The 16,003-nt window shown below is 41.6% G+C and overlaps 1 protein-coding gene across 1 annotated transcript; it reads right to left on the bottom strand.

Annotated features, from left to right (window-relative positions):
* Positions 1-8,488: 8,488 nt before the first annotated feature.
* Positions 8,489-10,589, bottom strand: SMIM38 (small integral membrane protein 38). The gene has a single exon (XM_057414366.1). The coding sequence runs from the start codon at positions 9,817-9,819 to the stop codon at positions 9,580-9,582; it is 240 nt and encodes a 79-aa protein (XP_057270349.1). The 5' UTR covers positions 9,820-10,589; the 3' UTR covers positions 8,489-9,579.
* Positions 10,590-16,003: the final 5,414 nt, after the last annotated feature.

The following is a 16,003-nucleotide window of genomic DNA, read 5'->3' as shown; positions in this document are numbered from 1 at the left end:
AGGAGTCAGGATAAAGGAGGAGTTTGCTTTGGTAGATGAGGATTGTGTTAGGGATCAGTTAAGTAATCTGGACATCTATAAATCGATGGGTCCGGATGGAATACACCCGCGGGTGCTGAGGGAGCTGGAGGAGGTCATTGCTGAGCCACTCTCCATCATCTTTGGTAAGTCGTGGGAAACAGGTGAGGTGCCTGAGGACTGGAGGATGGCAAATGTCATGCCCGTCTATAAGAAGGGCAAGAAGGAGGACCCGGGTAATTATAGACCGGTCAGCCTTACCTCCATCCCTGGAAAGGTGATGAACAACTTATTCTTGACACCACCTCTAGGCATATCAAGGATGAGGGGGTCATTAAGAGCAGCCAACATGGCTTTACCAAGGGGAAGTCATGTTTGACCAACCTTATAGCCTTCTATGAGCAAGTAACTGGGTGGATGGATGATGGTAGAGCAGTAGATGTGGTTTTTCTTGATTTCAGTAAGGCATTTGATACTGCCTCCCACAGCATCCTCATAGATAAGCTAAGGAAGTGTGGGCTTGATGATCAGGTAGTGAAGTGGATCAAGAACTGGTTGGAAGGAAGAAGGCAGAGAGTTGTGGTCAATGGGGCAGAATCTAGCTGGAGGTCTGTGACTAGTGGAGTCCCTCAGGGGTCGGTGCTGGGACCAGTGCTGTTTAATATTTTCATCAGCGCCCTGGATGAGGGAACTGAATGTACCCTCAGCAAGTTCGCTGATGATACTAAACTGGGAGGAGTGGCTGACACACCAGAGGGCCGTGTTGCCATTCAGCGAGACCTGGACAGGCTGGAGAGTTGGGCGGAGAGGAACTTGATGAAATTCAACAAGGGCAAGTGTAGAGTCTTGCATCTGGGGAAGAACAACCCCATGTACCAGTACAGGTTGGGGGCTGACCTGCTGGACAGTAGTGAAGGGAAAGGGACCTGGGGGTCCTGGTGGATAGGAGGATGACCATGAGCCAGCAATGTGCCCTTGTGGCCAAGAAGGCCAATGGCATCCTAGGGTGCATTAGAAAGGGTGTGGTTAGTAGGTCAAGAGAGGTTCTCCTCCCCCTCTACTCTGCCTTGGTGAGGCCGCATCTGGAATATTGTGTCCAGTTCTAGGCCCACAGTTCAAGAAGGACAGGGAATTGCTTAAAAGAGTCCAGCGCAGAGCTACAAAGATGATTAAGGGAATGGAACATCTCTTATGAGGAGAGGGAGCTGGGACTCTTTAGCTTGGAGGAGACTGAGGGGTGACCTCATCAATGTTTACAAATATGTAAAGGGTGAGTGTCAGGATAATGGAGCTAGGTTTTTTTCAGTGATGTCCAGGGATAGGACAAGGGGCAATGGGTGTAAGCTGGAGCATAGGCGGTTCCATGTGAACATCAGGAAAAATTTCTTTACTGTGAGAGTGACAGATCACTGGAACAGGTTGCCCAGGGGGGTTGTGGAGTCTCCTACGTTGGAGATATTCAAGGCCCGCCTGGACAAGTTCCTGTGTGATGTACTCTAGGTTACCCTCCTCTTGCAGGAGGGTTGGACTAGATGATCTTTTGAGGTCCCTTCCAACCCTTAGGATTCTGTGATTCAGATTAGACATTAGGAAGAACATTTTTCTTTTGAGGGTGCTGAGGTGCTGGCACAGGTTGCCCAGAGAAGCTGTGGCTGCCCCATCTCTGGGAGTGTTCAAGGCCAGGTTGGAGAGGGCTTGGAGCAACCTGGTGTAGTGGAAGGTGTCCCTGCCTGTGGCAGGGAGCTGGAACTGGGCGAGCTTTAAGGTCTCTTCCAACCCCAACCAGTCTGTGATTCCATGATTATTTCTCTGCCCCAGCCCCTCTGCCTCAAGAGTACTTGGTTCTCACCACCAACTCAGCAGCTCCTGTCCACCCTCTTTATTGCTCACTCATAGCATTAGTCTTCCTATGTGGTGCAGTCCAGCTTGCTTTTTAATCAGCTATGCATGGCCCACTTTCCCCTTCCACCTAAAACCTCATTATATTTTCTTTTTCCCCCTGCTAATTTCCTCATCCACATTTTCCCATATCAGATCTGATCTTGTCTCCCTTGAATCTGACGGAGGTAGTTACAATCATAGACTCATGGAATCATAGAATAATTAGGGTTGGAAAGGACCTTAAGATCATCTACTTCCAAACCCCCCTGCCGTGGGCAGGGACACCTTACGCTAAATTATATCAACCAAGGCCTCATCCAAGCTGGTCTTGAACACTGCCAAGGATGGAGCATTCACAACCTCCCTGGGCAACCTATTCCAGTGCCTCACCATCCTAACAGGAAAGAACTTCCTCCTTATATCCAATCTAAACTTCCCCTGCTTAAGTTTTAACCCGTTACCCCTTGTCCTATCACTACAGTCCCTAATGAAGAGTCCTTCTCCAGCATCCCTATAGGCCCCCTTCAGATACTGGAAGGCTGCTATGAGGTCTCCACACAGCCTTCTCTTCTCCAGGCTGAACAGCCCCAACTTCCTCAGCCTATCTTCATACGGGAGGTACTCCAGTCCCCTGATCATCCTTGTGGCCCTCCTCTGGACTTGTTCCAACAGTTCCATGTCCTTTTTATGTTGAGGACACTAGAACTGCACACAATACTCCAGGTGAGGTCTCACAAGAGCAGAGCAGAGCTGAGGGGCAGGATCACCTCCTTCGACCTGCTGGTCATGCTCCTTTTGATGCAGCCCAGGATACAGTTGGCTTTCTGGGCTGTGAGCACACACTGAAGCCGGCTCACATTCACTTTCTCATCAACCAACACCCCCAAGTCCTTCTCCACAGGGCTGCTCTGAATCTCTTCTCTGCCCAACCTGTAGCTGTGCCTGGGATTGCTCCAACCCAGGTGTAGGACCTTGCACTTGGCATGGTTAAACTTCATGAGGTTGGCATCAGCCCACCTCACAAGTGTGTCAAGGTCCTTCTGGATGGCATTCCTTCCCTCCAGCGTATCAACTGAACCACACAGCTTGGTGTCATCGGCAAACTTGCTGAGGGCGCACTCAATCCCACTGTCCATGTCAGCGACAAAGATGTTGAACAAGACCAGTCCCAACACCCATCCCTGAGGGACACCACTCGTTACTGGTCTCCAGCCGGACATTGAGCCATTGACCACAACTCTTTGCGTGCGGCCATCCAGCCAGTTCTTTATCCACCGAGTGGTCCATCTATCAATTTGATGTCTCTCCAATTTAGAGACAAGGATGTTGTGTGGGACAGTGTCGAACGCTTTGCACAAGTTCAGGTAGATGACGTCAACTGCTCTACCCCTGTCCATCAGTTCCATAGCCCCATCATAGAAGGCCACCAGATTGGTCAGGCAGGATTTCCCCTTAGTGAAGCCATGCTGGCTGTCACCAAGCACCTTTACATCATTTCCTTCATGTGAACAAGAGTTACATATCCTTGATGGAGGAAGGGGGGATGGGAAATCATCTCCCAGAATGGGACAAATACATCTTTTCAGAGAAAAACATAGCCAGTATTTTTTTTTAGAATGGGTAAAATAATGTATTTTTCTCTAATCTTGCGCTTGGAAGACATTAAGCTGTTCTGGCTGAAACTTCTGAAGAGAATTCAGCCTGAGGCAGACACCCAATGCAACATGGAAAAATTTAGTTTGAAAAGCTACTTTGAAAGTCATGAAGACCTGAAAATAGGCCTTTACGGCTGGAAGTGCCTGGCAGCCTCAGTAATAGATGCTGTTACTAGTCCTGCCTGTAGTGAGAGTCAAAGGGCCGCCCTATAAAGTCACCCACTTTGGTGACAATCAAACACAAACCAGCTGCATTTGATGGAGTAACTCTGGGTTCCTGTGCACAGACTCAAGCCAAGATTTCTGCCATTTAACTGTCCAACAACTTGATGCCTACATCAAGTCTGATCCTAACAACACTTTTCCATTCCCTAGGGTGTGCTATTGAACATGAACACGGGCAGCAGCACTGGTTACAAGGTTTCCCCTGAGCCTCTATTTATGATGTGGCAGCTCATTATAAACACTTGGTGGACAAGCAATTGGGATACCTGCTGTTTAGATCCTTGTTTCTTCAGCTTCTCAGCTCTGAAGTTTGCTGTAATGGACCTACCTAAAGTAATGAGACCAATCTGCTGTATTGCCAGATACATTTAAGGGAGTCCTCCTGCCATTTGGCTTATGTGGTTTGACAGTAATTGTTGAAGTGGATGCCATTATTATGGCACTGCAAAACAAAACTGTAGAATTATTTTATCAATAAATATAATTACATGCTCATCAGGCCATGAGCTTATGTGCAATTAGTTCTCCATACCATAATGCAGTCCATAATGCCAATTTTTGCATGTTAGAGGATGCTGGACAGAAATGACACTTGCAGATCATAGTCACAGAATCACAGAATGATTTGGGTTGGAAAGGACCTCGAGATCATCTAGTTCCAAACCCCCTGCCATTGGCAGAGATGCCTCACATTAGATCGTTATCACTCAAGGCTCTGTCCAACCTGGCTTTGAGCACTGCCAGGTATGGAGATAATGGCTATTTACAATCAAATGAGATTTTACAGCTCAAAGATTGTCGGTCACCATAAATCAAGAGTTCTAACATACAGAAATGCAAATGGCATCCTGTGACTTCAGTTACTTAAGCACCTAAAGCCATCGTTCTTCTTTCAGTACTACACAAGATTGAGTAGCATGAAGTGAGAAGGGCTGTTACCATAAGTTACTCAAATATTAACACTGCTAAATGAAAATAAATGTGCATACACACACATACAAACATACATACTTCTACACACTTACTGCTAAGTGCGTGTAGCTAACATTCATCAACTCCCTACAACATTTATAAACTGACCCTAATATCACATTGTAATGCTGAACTTCTGGAGGAGGAAATTCAGACATGGAAGTCATGACAACCTTTCTAAGGTACTCACAGAATGAGAAACAGTACTTACATAAAGACTCCTATACTTCTGTTTAAAACACTGGCTAAAACCAAACCAAAGCATAATCCTATAAACATAAACATCATTACATTATCACAGTAACAGTTCTGCATCCATACATCAGTTTTACTCTTGGTTTATATGTATAAATATAAATGCATTGTACATACATATACAGACTACTAGATAAGAAAAAAAAATCCAAAAATCATTTCACACAAAGGAAAATTCTTACGAGTAACAGTGGAATATTAGAGAGGTTTCTTTAATGGCATAAGAAGTGGCTCATAAGCTTCTGTAATTACATATCTACTTTTAGTAGTGCCTCAACAGGTCCATGTCAGTTGTTGGTTACAATGGTACTGTAGTATCAAAGACAGCATGAGACAAAACCTGCAGTTAAGTCTGTTGGCAGAATAACAAAAATCTGATTTTCCAATAATAAATGGGAACAGAATCTAAACCCATCTTTGAGGTTCTTTGGGATAATGTCTTAAAGCAAAAAGTACAGTTTCTTGCCAATAAATTACACAGTAATTTTAGTTACTCTTTAGCATCTTAATGATATAAATTAGTAATACATACAAAATATATTTATATGCAGTGGATTTTAATCTATGTGCATGAAATGCAATTAATTTTACATTTGTAAGGACTTTATTATCACCACAGTATTTAGCTATTACTTTCATTTTTTAGACATACCTTTGTGTCACATCTTGAAAGAAGGCTCCATACTGCAACCTGCATTCCCACTGTCCACAGTGATATTAAACACAGGCTTACTTTTAAATACATCCTAAAATGCAAACAAAATCAGTGGGATGTAAGTGCCTTCTTAAAGGTACCTAAATGAACATAATAAGTAAATGAAATGGAACAAATTCTAGAAGACTCCAAAGTGATTTCCAGTCAAGTCCATTGAAATGCCATTGAAATCCAGGCTTCAGGATGAATCTTAAATAAACATTAATTGACATGAAGCAGTTATTCTTCAAAATGTTTTCTCCTGCTGCACTCCATCCAGTAAAAAAAAAAGTTACTTGTAAGCACAGACACAAGCTAAATTTTACATTAAAAAATTTAAAAATTGCTATTTAAACTAATACCTTTTTATTATATTTTCCTGAAGAAAAAAAAGTACAGTTAAATCAGAGTATAACAGCATAAACCCAATCCATTTATGACAAAATTTCTAATAATCATAAAGATACCATTTCAGATGTCAGAATTCTCTGAGGATACTTCAGGAAGCACAAATCAGCACTAATCACACCATTTGCAGTGAAAAAGAACTCCAGCCTTAAGTGTGGCTACTTTAGGTGGAAGGCAGAACAGAAGCTAGCTTCAGATGAGCTCCCTCCAAATCCACAGACCAGTTCTGGTTTGAATTCTGACTCCACACCCCGGCTCCTGGGAATACTGTGATGCTATCAGTGCCAGCATCTCCCCACACTCCTGATGAGTTGGCTTTGCTTTTTGGGTGGTGGTGCAGAGAGAAGCCCCTTCCAGTTGTTTGCAAAGCCCCAAGGAATGCTCCTAAAACCATTTCTATTCTTTGCTATGGAAAAGGGATGCGGGTCCTCAGTGCAGCAGTTCACAAGTACAACTGGTACTGACTAGAGGGCAATGCCAGCAGAAGCACAGTGGTGGCTTAGCACTGTGGCACAGTCCCAAAGGGACACAGCTTCAGGGCCAAGATTAGTCAAGGCACATTAACACAAACTAGAGGGAATAGAGCTATATTGCTTTCAGCTCTAGAGCTGCCTCTCTCTCTCTTAATTCAGGCATCTTACCACAGTGCTCCATCAGATCACACCAGGATATATTAGTAGACACTCACATTACACCAGAGCAACACTTAAAGAGACTAGATTTTTATTATCTCCATGAGAAGAGAAAGGGCAAATGCCTACAGGAATAGAGAGAATGATCATCCCTTCCTTTATAGTTGCACTCTTGAAGGTGTGATAGCCCCAATTTTGTAAGGGCAGCCTCCCATGCTGAAAAGGTCCTACAGCACTGAATATAAACCAATCTGAATCCACAGAAGTATTAAAATTAGTTTGAACGCATACGCATAAGGAGTTTAGTAGGCAACAAGATCCCAGGGAATTCTTTAATCAAAATATGTACTTTTTTTTATTAAATTAAATGGGCGTCAAAACTTCAGTGTTCTAATAAACTCCTTAGGGCTCCAGCCAGTTTTACGTGTATAGGATGCAGAGCAATATTATGCCAAACATTGCCCAGACCAATCTTTTATAATCAATATAACCAATGAATCAATAATCAAAATCAATAATCAGAGTGAAATTCACCTAAAGTCACCTAATCTCCAAATCAAATTATTTAAAGAGACAAATCCCAACAGAACCAGCCCACTGATTGTTCACCCTACTGGGCCAGAGTTAAGTTTTGGGACAGCAGTCAGCCACAGAATAAACACCTAGCACTCACTAAGTCCCCAGACAGTAAGTTCACCCAGTAACAGCCCTCTTTTTCCCCCATAGTCAATAAGGGGAATGGTTAAGACATCTCAGGCATGACAACATTCTGAAACATTCCTTACTGACTATGCCATGGAGATCAATGAAAATTCAGCTTCTGTAAGAATACGGTCCATAACAAGACCACGCTCTCTCATTTGCATGGAAAATTTCAGATGCTGCTCTGCAGGGATAAAGGAATCTAAGCTGTGAATTCCATACCAGTGTTGGTTCTGTGCATCACCAAATGTTAAAGGCATTAACCCACAACTGTATCATTTCTCATTACTTTCACCTTTTTAAATACTTAATATATAACACTGTCAAATACAATTTCAACATTACTGAAGTAAAGGATTAAAAGGCTTGCTTCTTCAAGACACTATCAATTTATGTACAAGCTTTGTTTTGCATACAACAGCTAAGAATAGCAATGATTAACTTAAAAAGAAGAAAAATGGATCATTCTGCCTGTTTTTCCAGCTACTTATTATCAGAGGTATGTCTGCATATCAAGTAGACAACATTTCACTTTTCTTTTGTGGTCTGCTGATGCTGGGAAACAAAAAAAAAAAAGAAAAAAAAGGACAGCATCATCACTAAAATTAAGAACCATGGAAACAGACAAGTGGGTTAGTTACATCTACATTTAATTTATTGTCATCTGTCTCGATTTCAGGTCAATGACATGCATCTTCAGGCATTACAGGCTGGTTTGCAGATTGGTCATCCACCATAAATAAAATCTGAGGCTGAAATCAATTGACCTGACATTTACCCTGTTCCACAGCCTAAACACATAACAGTCCTTAGGGCTGAATTTTAAGGAGGCTTCAAAAGACAAAACTATAAGGGCTGATTAACAGTTACTAACAAGACAAGCCTGTGGGAATGTGAGTCATGAATGGGCCAGAAACATAGGCTTTTACCCAAGCTAAATTCTGATGTCATCATGCGAGCTACCAAAAAATACAGAAGCCAGGTTCTGAAGTAGCAACCTTCACTTTTAGATGACACAGAAAATTATCCACCCAAAAAGGACTCTTTATTTTTTTTAGTATGTTTTAAAGGTGACTGGGACAAGGACACTGCATCTCTCATGGAAGGCAATACAGATTTCCTACTTCTACTGTAGAAAAATACAGCTCTTAAAAGTGGATGTTAAATTCAGCTGTATATATAGGAAGATTTTTGGATGCTTCTCTTAGTATAACATCTATTTGAAAGCAGGCAGTTCACTTGGAACTTTCATTTTGCAAGACAAGCTAACCAAGCTATCTTAAGTCATTATGGCTTGGGAAAGCAGCCAAATCCTTTGGTGTCTTCGCTCCTTATCAAAGGCTAGAAATGAAAGTACCTTGCAAGACATTCGAGTCAAAACTCACTGCATGCCATGCTGTCATGTGCCCTCCTTGCTACTGAAGCACAGCTAGAGTCAGACAATCTCTGTGGCACAGATAATTTCTACATGAAAGAGATTATTCCAATGGTATCCAGCTCCTTCTGGCATTCAAATATAATGCTTGCTAAGAAACGTGAATATTCAGCAGGTCAGAGTCAGTTCAAAACATTCAGTCACCTTCAGATCCAACTGATCAGGAGGAACCACAAGGAATTTTAACGAACCAGCCAGTCAGGTAAAAACCCACTCCTGCAAGTCCACGCAGTGGCATTTGGGTACTGAGTTTGGCCAGTGATCTTCAGCTTCCTTCAGGAGCCATAAGTTGTTGCATCCAGGCAGACTGTGCAGCTGACAATGTACAGACCAGCAGTCAGTCCAGCAGGCAGCACACCATCACGTGCCACAGATCAAGACCAGGCCACTGGCAGTCTTGGACTGCCCAGTAATAGGATTCCTTCCAGCTTGTCCAGAGCATTTACTTGGCACAAGTCCACAACTCTGGTCCCAACAACAAATTCATGCCTGAGTTTGATAGGAAGTTATCTGACTCAATCAATTGTAGTTTTTCTCCCCTCTGTCAGCATGAGGCTTTCTGAAGAATTTTCACTTCTGTTGCAGCCTCAACAGGTCATTTCTCTCTCATCAGATCCCAAGGTAAAATCTGCTGTACCTCTATTTACCTTATCCAGTTCCCCCCATTGTCAACTGAAATCCCAACAAGCCTTTTGATGTCTCTTAGTCCTCTTTTCTTGTGTCAGGAAACCTTCGGGACAGTTTATAATCTATATAAGCACTAAGACAGGACCACAAAATGAACCGTATTAATATAATGACAACCAGTAAAATCATCAAAAGGGTTGATTCCATATTTAAGCTAGAATAATGAGGTAATGCAAAATAAAAAAATCTGGGAGGTCTAATTATATAAATGCAGTATTCAGTTCTGTGCGGCCAGCCCAGCAATTCCTGTAGCATTCCAACCAAAGTGATCTCACTAGCATGTGAGAGAAGAGTCCAGCTGACAGATTTGGGACATGTAACGTACTATTTAGTCAAGAGGCCCCATGTGCTATTCATAAAGAATTAACAACTCTTATATTGACAATGACAGTATTGTCAGAAGACCTTTGGAAGGGGAAAAAAACCCTCCATAAACTCATTCTCTGTGAAGTTGGACTTCTCTCTTCTCCTTTTTTTTTTTGCCCCTTTTTTCCAGTGCTGATGTAATCTCCAAACATCTCCAGCAGCAGCTGCTTGGCGAAACCAGGCACCTTCTCCCCAGTCCCTTTCAGCAGCACACGCAGCACTTTCCAGCTCCCTCAAGACAATCAGGGCCTTTCTTTCACCAATTAGCTATCACTTCAAGAGCCCTGTGCTGTCCAACGAGCTCTGAAGAATGGTCTTTGCAGGAAACAACATTGGAGGAGCTGCTTTTTTTTTCCTAGACAAATTAAAAAGGGAAGAAGGGAGGGAGGGGGGAGATAAAAAAAGGCACAACAAATCAGAACATAGAAGCTGTCCAAAATCGCTCATTTAGTACATTGATAAATGCAGAAATGTCCTCAAGAGCCACTGCTGGAGCAAGGCGCACATAAAAAAATGCTCCTGCTTTCTTTAAGAGATAGTTTGTTTGGTTGAATATGTTAAACAGCTTTGATAGAAAGAAAGGCTTTTGTTACAGCAAGTCTCTGAGCTATAGAAATAAAAGGGAAAGAAACTCCTGTGAGATTCTGTTCTATTTCCTTATTTGGCTCTACAAGTGTTATTTGAAGTAGACATTATAGGAAAGAACTCAGTGTACTTCACTTTAAATATAGATGGTCTGATGAAATGAGTAATTATCGGAACTGCTAAGATCTTTCTGAACACTTTTCGAACATACTCAATTAGCAAGCTCCTTTCCACAGAAACCACACTTTCCATCTAAAAAGAACTTAAAGCCTCTTTCAGAGAAAAAGCTCTGTGAATTTTGCATTCTTTTTCCTTTAAAATCAGGGAATAGGTACAGGAACACTTGGAGATCCTTGCTGAGGCCAAGTCCCTATTAGAACAAATTCAATCTCTAGGAACCAGTTCAAGAAGAAACCAAAGAACTTGTGTAGATGTTTGAACCTTTCCTGGACTTCATGAACTGGACCTGGGCAAGTGGAGTTGTGAAGACAAAAAATGTGAAGATGAGCACGAAGTGAAATGACTTGAACAAGGTCCAAGCAATACCACAGTGTCAGGACTGCTTTCCCAATTGTCAGAACTCTGCCTTGAACCAAAATGTCATGCCTAAATATTGAGTGTTAGTATTCTCTTACAGTACCATTTGCTGGTCAAATTTGTCCTGATTGGGTAACTTCACAAGATTACAACATGTTCTACAAGGGCAACACAAATAAATTTATATACATAAAAATTAATAGTCTGTTCCTTTTTATGACTGTGCATCAGAAGCAAAGATCCACTCATTGTAAACAGTTAAATGGCATGGAAAAGCAAATACTTTGAGGAGTTTCAGGAGTTTGTTCACATTAATGGGTGCTCTTAACTACTATGGGGATTTTTTTAATGGAGTTGAATTCACAACTGATCAGATTGCTTAAAAAGAAAGAAAGTGGGATGTATTACCCTAAGTGCATTTATGAAAGAATGTGAATGAACTCAAATTCTTCTGCACAAGAAGGCTCAACCAAAGGATGAGTACACACAATTGGGATTAAGAAGGAATCTTTGTGGAGGTGCACTGAACAATGAGTGTCTTTTTACACCTACAGACTTCAAAAGATGTTGAGTTTAAAGGGACTACTCCTTTCAACTAGCAAAGATGTTGCTGAAAAAATGCAGCAGGCAGGAGAGAACAAACATTTACACAAGAGATGTTACTAGGGCCACCTCCAGTTACAGGAAAAAGGATGAGAGGGACCCAAAGGTCTACCAGCTTGCCCTGAAGCAAGATCAACTATGCCATTCCCGACAACTGTTTCTCTAACCTGCTTTTTTAAGAAACTTATATCCCCACAGGTGAGAAGAAAGGAAATCTTCACTTCATCTGAAAGGGATTCAAGAAGGAAAAACAGTTTGACAAATTGTTTGGTGGCTTTATCTGCTACACTACAACCACTGTGAGCCCACAGCCAGGGGTTCTACTGTACATACTCACTTGGGCAGCTGGCTCATTCTGTAGCTGTAATTTTTTGGTTGAGGCAATGAGATCTGCTTCTTTCCAGAAAGCGCACACCTGTGTGTCTGTCTCCTCTGGATGGATGCGATTGCTATACCTGACAATGCATCTTTTGTGGCAACCATCTTCCTTTACCCTGCTGCTGTCCTGCTGTCCACTCTCAAGCAGTCACTGACAACCACCGACAGGATTTTAGAATCAGACAGGTTGGAAAAGACCTTTAAGATCATCAAGTCAAACCTTTACCCTAGGACTGCCAAGTCCACCACTAAACCATGGCACTGAGGGCCTCATCTACATGGTGTGTTAACACCTCCAGGGACAGTGACTCCACCACTGCCCTGGGCAGCCTGTTCCAATGCCTGAACACCCTCTCTGTGAAGAAATTGTTTGTAATAGCAAGTCTAAACCTCCCCTGGCACAACAACTTCCCCTGGCACAGTCAATGACAGTCCAATGGGACTGTCAGGTAACTCGGCACATCTTATGCCTTGGCCATCAGCTCCAGCTAAATCTGCTGGCAGTGAGAAGCCCAGTGGTTATTTAAGGGCACATGAAGTATGAATTGGGGGTTCACTCCAGTGCCAAGTGAACAGGTGCCTCCTCTCCGGCTCACAAGTGGTTCTCAGCTATGCCACCTCCAGCATTGCCCAAGAGGTGTCAAAGCCAGAACAGAAACTGGACAACCCTCACACCTGGTGCTTGGCTCTGCTTGGGACAGGCTGACAAAGCCGGGTAAGCTTCCACGATGGCTGCCTGCTCAATAGCAGGTTTATGGCTCCACATGCCACGGCTGTCAACTTGGCACTCTTCGTAGGTACTCCAGTTATTCACACAAAGGAATACTGCATTTCAGTTGCTGAAGATGGAAGGAGAGTGCTTTCCTGCTTAAATTTCACTTCTGAGGACAGATTTCCTCCCACAGAAAATGAATGGCACAGCATAAGAAAGACGAATCTACATGACAGATAAAAACACTAGGTGGCTAGAGTTTAAAAAATGCAGCTTGATATGGAGAGTTGTTCTTCCCTCTTTTGTGAGGTAGCTTGACAGTGAGTGAGGAAGAGCACTATGAAAGCCTAGATGCTGAAAATTATTATTTGGATTTCCCAAATTCTACTTCTTCACACAACAGATGTTCCTAATACCTGGCACTGCTTTTTCTGATTTGCCATTTTGAAGAATGAATGCTGTCTCACACATAAAAGCATCCTCTCTGTTCAGAGTTTATTTTGCTACAATCATTTTGCAACTAATCATACCTCTAGAGAACAATGGCACGATAGAACAGTATTCCTGATGGGTGATATTTTATTACTAACATATGTTTTCATCGCGTAACCAACACTATTACTTCTGCTATAAATGTTTATTAACATCCTTTCATTTGAAACTATGTCTGAGACAGATTCCATATTTTGCTTTTAAATTATCACATAATTGATTGCCCTGGTAATCAGTGCCCAATGAAGGGTAAAAAAAGATATTATGTATTCTTGCTGACCTTTAAAATGCAAGGCAACAGATTTCACATCTAATTTTCCAGTTCCAACTATAAAGCAGTCTATCTCCTAAAATATCACTCCATTCCTAAAATCTTAAAATTATCAAGTGAATTTACAAGCAACAAAGCAGAAAATAACAATCACAAAACACCCTTACCATCAGTTGAAATATATCCCAAAGCATTATTATAAATCAGAGGTAAAAAATAGGCTATTTGACTTACTGTTTTTACCCTCCATTCAGAAGTCAGGATATCTACAAAAGAAAAACACAAAGAGTTGCAGGTGTTGGAATGGCTACTGAAGTTCTCAGCTCACTGCTAAGAAAAGGAGCAAAACCCAAGACCAGCACTTATCTCTCAGAATCACATGCCTCCTATAGTTATCAGGGTCAAAAAGGCACCTTGCTACAGTTTACATAGGTGAAAGCTCCTGAACAAGCAGTTCTAAGTCACATTGAAAACAAAATGCCACTTCAAAGAGGCCAAATCAATGTATTCTTACCTTTAGAGGACAAAATCTGACAAAGTCAATCACTGTTTCAAATAACTTGTATTAATATGCACATATCAAGATCATTCAATGTTGCATTGAAACAAAGGAAAGCAAACACCTGCCTCACTGGTTTTCTACCGGAAAATCCCCAGCAAACATACTCCTCCCTCTACAGTCAGTTCCAGATGCCCACTGCCATGATCAAGAAAAACAAGAACAGAAATAAGATACTTCATTTATTACATATTCTTCTTTTAAGAATTACTTTAGTGTCCATAAAACCAGAAGCATTTGTAAAACTCTAGCTCATCCTCAAAGGCCTGACAGTCAAAAGTGAGATTTAAAGGCAAGAAAAGAACACAGATCATAGAAGAAACAATAATAAAAGTGAGAAAAGGACTAGGAGGAAATGGATTAAAACCTTACCAGTCTTAAAAGTGACTACCCGAGGACATCTGTATTTTAAACAAGACTTGATGAGACTTTCACTGTTACTGCTGCCACCTCCATACGTTGCTGCAGTGCTCAGCAGTAGGATCTTGCTTCCTTTTCACTGATAGGAATTTCTCACTAGGAGTGGGATCAGAACATGATCTACAAGTAGCAGAATAGACCACATGCATGCCATTATATTTAATCGCACTGATTAATTAAGAAGTGTATTAATGTCCAAAAAAAGTCCACCTAATGGTGAACAAACAGAAAAATACAAAAGTATTTAGCCACTCAAAGGAAAAAACAGCATAAATATTTAGAATTTATGTTTCCAAGTTCAGAATAGCTTATTATCAGGCAATTACTATATCCATTTCTCTCTTTAGCAGTCAGAGACCAACACAAGTTGCTAAGTCTTCACACTCAGCTGCATAACTTTTTGGTTGGAGAGAACCTCTGGAATTTTGCTGGCGAAATAAGGAATTCTCACTGAATGCTATCAGACATAACGGATCTAGCCCTAAACCATCCTTTCTCAGTGCTCTCATCAATGGGTTTTGGTTTGTTTTTTTTTCTCCCACTAAATTAACAGAATTTACATCAATCTACTAAAGATTATTTTTGACAAAACAGCATTTCAACCAAAATGCCAGTTTTTCAAAACTAGAAATATGGGAAAACATGCTCCAGCTCTGATGAAATATTTGCCAAAAGCTGCTTTTCAGACCCATAAAATTCAAGATCAGAACAAACCAGAAAGAAAGATCCAGCTCTTCAAAACATTCTCCAGGCAAGGCACTCATGCAGCAAACCACAGCTTGAGTCTTTTGAGGAGTGCTGTGGCCACCTATTTTTGGCCTATTCCCAAATCTCTCATGACTTAAAAACCTTGCTTCCTTCTCAGTGTGTATAGAACCAGACTGGGGCCTCAAAGACAGGATGGAAAACCCAGTTCCCTCTCATCTGCAATGACATGTCTTTGGCAGATTAAGCCCTCACAGAAGAGGGCTGCTACATGCTGCGTCTCCTCAAGCTCCGCTTGGACAATGCTCCTTCCATGCTCTACTAAGAAGAGATCAGATCAAAAATGTCTCTGGTCTACAGTTAAATTTGTTGTTTCTAGTCATTTGATTTGACAGCTTAAGCCACTATTGACAGAAATGAACAGTGACACAACCACCATTTCCACGCAAGGTCCAGCATGTGATAAACTTTACCCTTGAACTTGTATTTAATAGTTAAGTTTCATCTATATGTCATAGGCAAAATGTGCTCTGGCAAAATACAGACTTGAGGATGGTATCACACCACCCACAAAACTCAAAAAAACCCAACCTGTTTACTTTCTATCACTTATCAAGGATAACATTTCACATGCTGCACCGACACAGCTCCCAACCTCATTTTTCTCTTTCAAAATGCAATTAATTTCTTGAAAGGTATATTTGAAATATTTCTTATAAAGGTCTACTTGGAAATTAACAGATTTTTGGAAACTATGAAGATAGATGATCAAAAAATATGTCTGCATTCAGCAAGGTCCTTATTAAGTATG

The sequence above is a fragment of the Pezoporus wallicus genome, unplaced genomic scaffold (genome assembly GCF_028554395.1).
Source record: "Pezoporus wallicus isolate ANWC-B61680 ecotype Strahan unplaced genomic scaffold, APGP_CSIRO_Pwel_v1 contig_5967, whole genome shotgun sequence".
In the NCBI taxonomy this organism is placed as follows: domain Eukaryota; kingdom Metazoa; phylum Chordata; class Aves; order Psittaciformes; family Psittacidae; genus Pezoporus; species Pezoporus wallicus.
The sequence above is the reverse complement of the archived record's forward strand: the minus strand, read 5'-3'. Positions and strand labels throughout refer to the sequence as shown.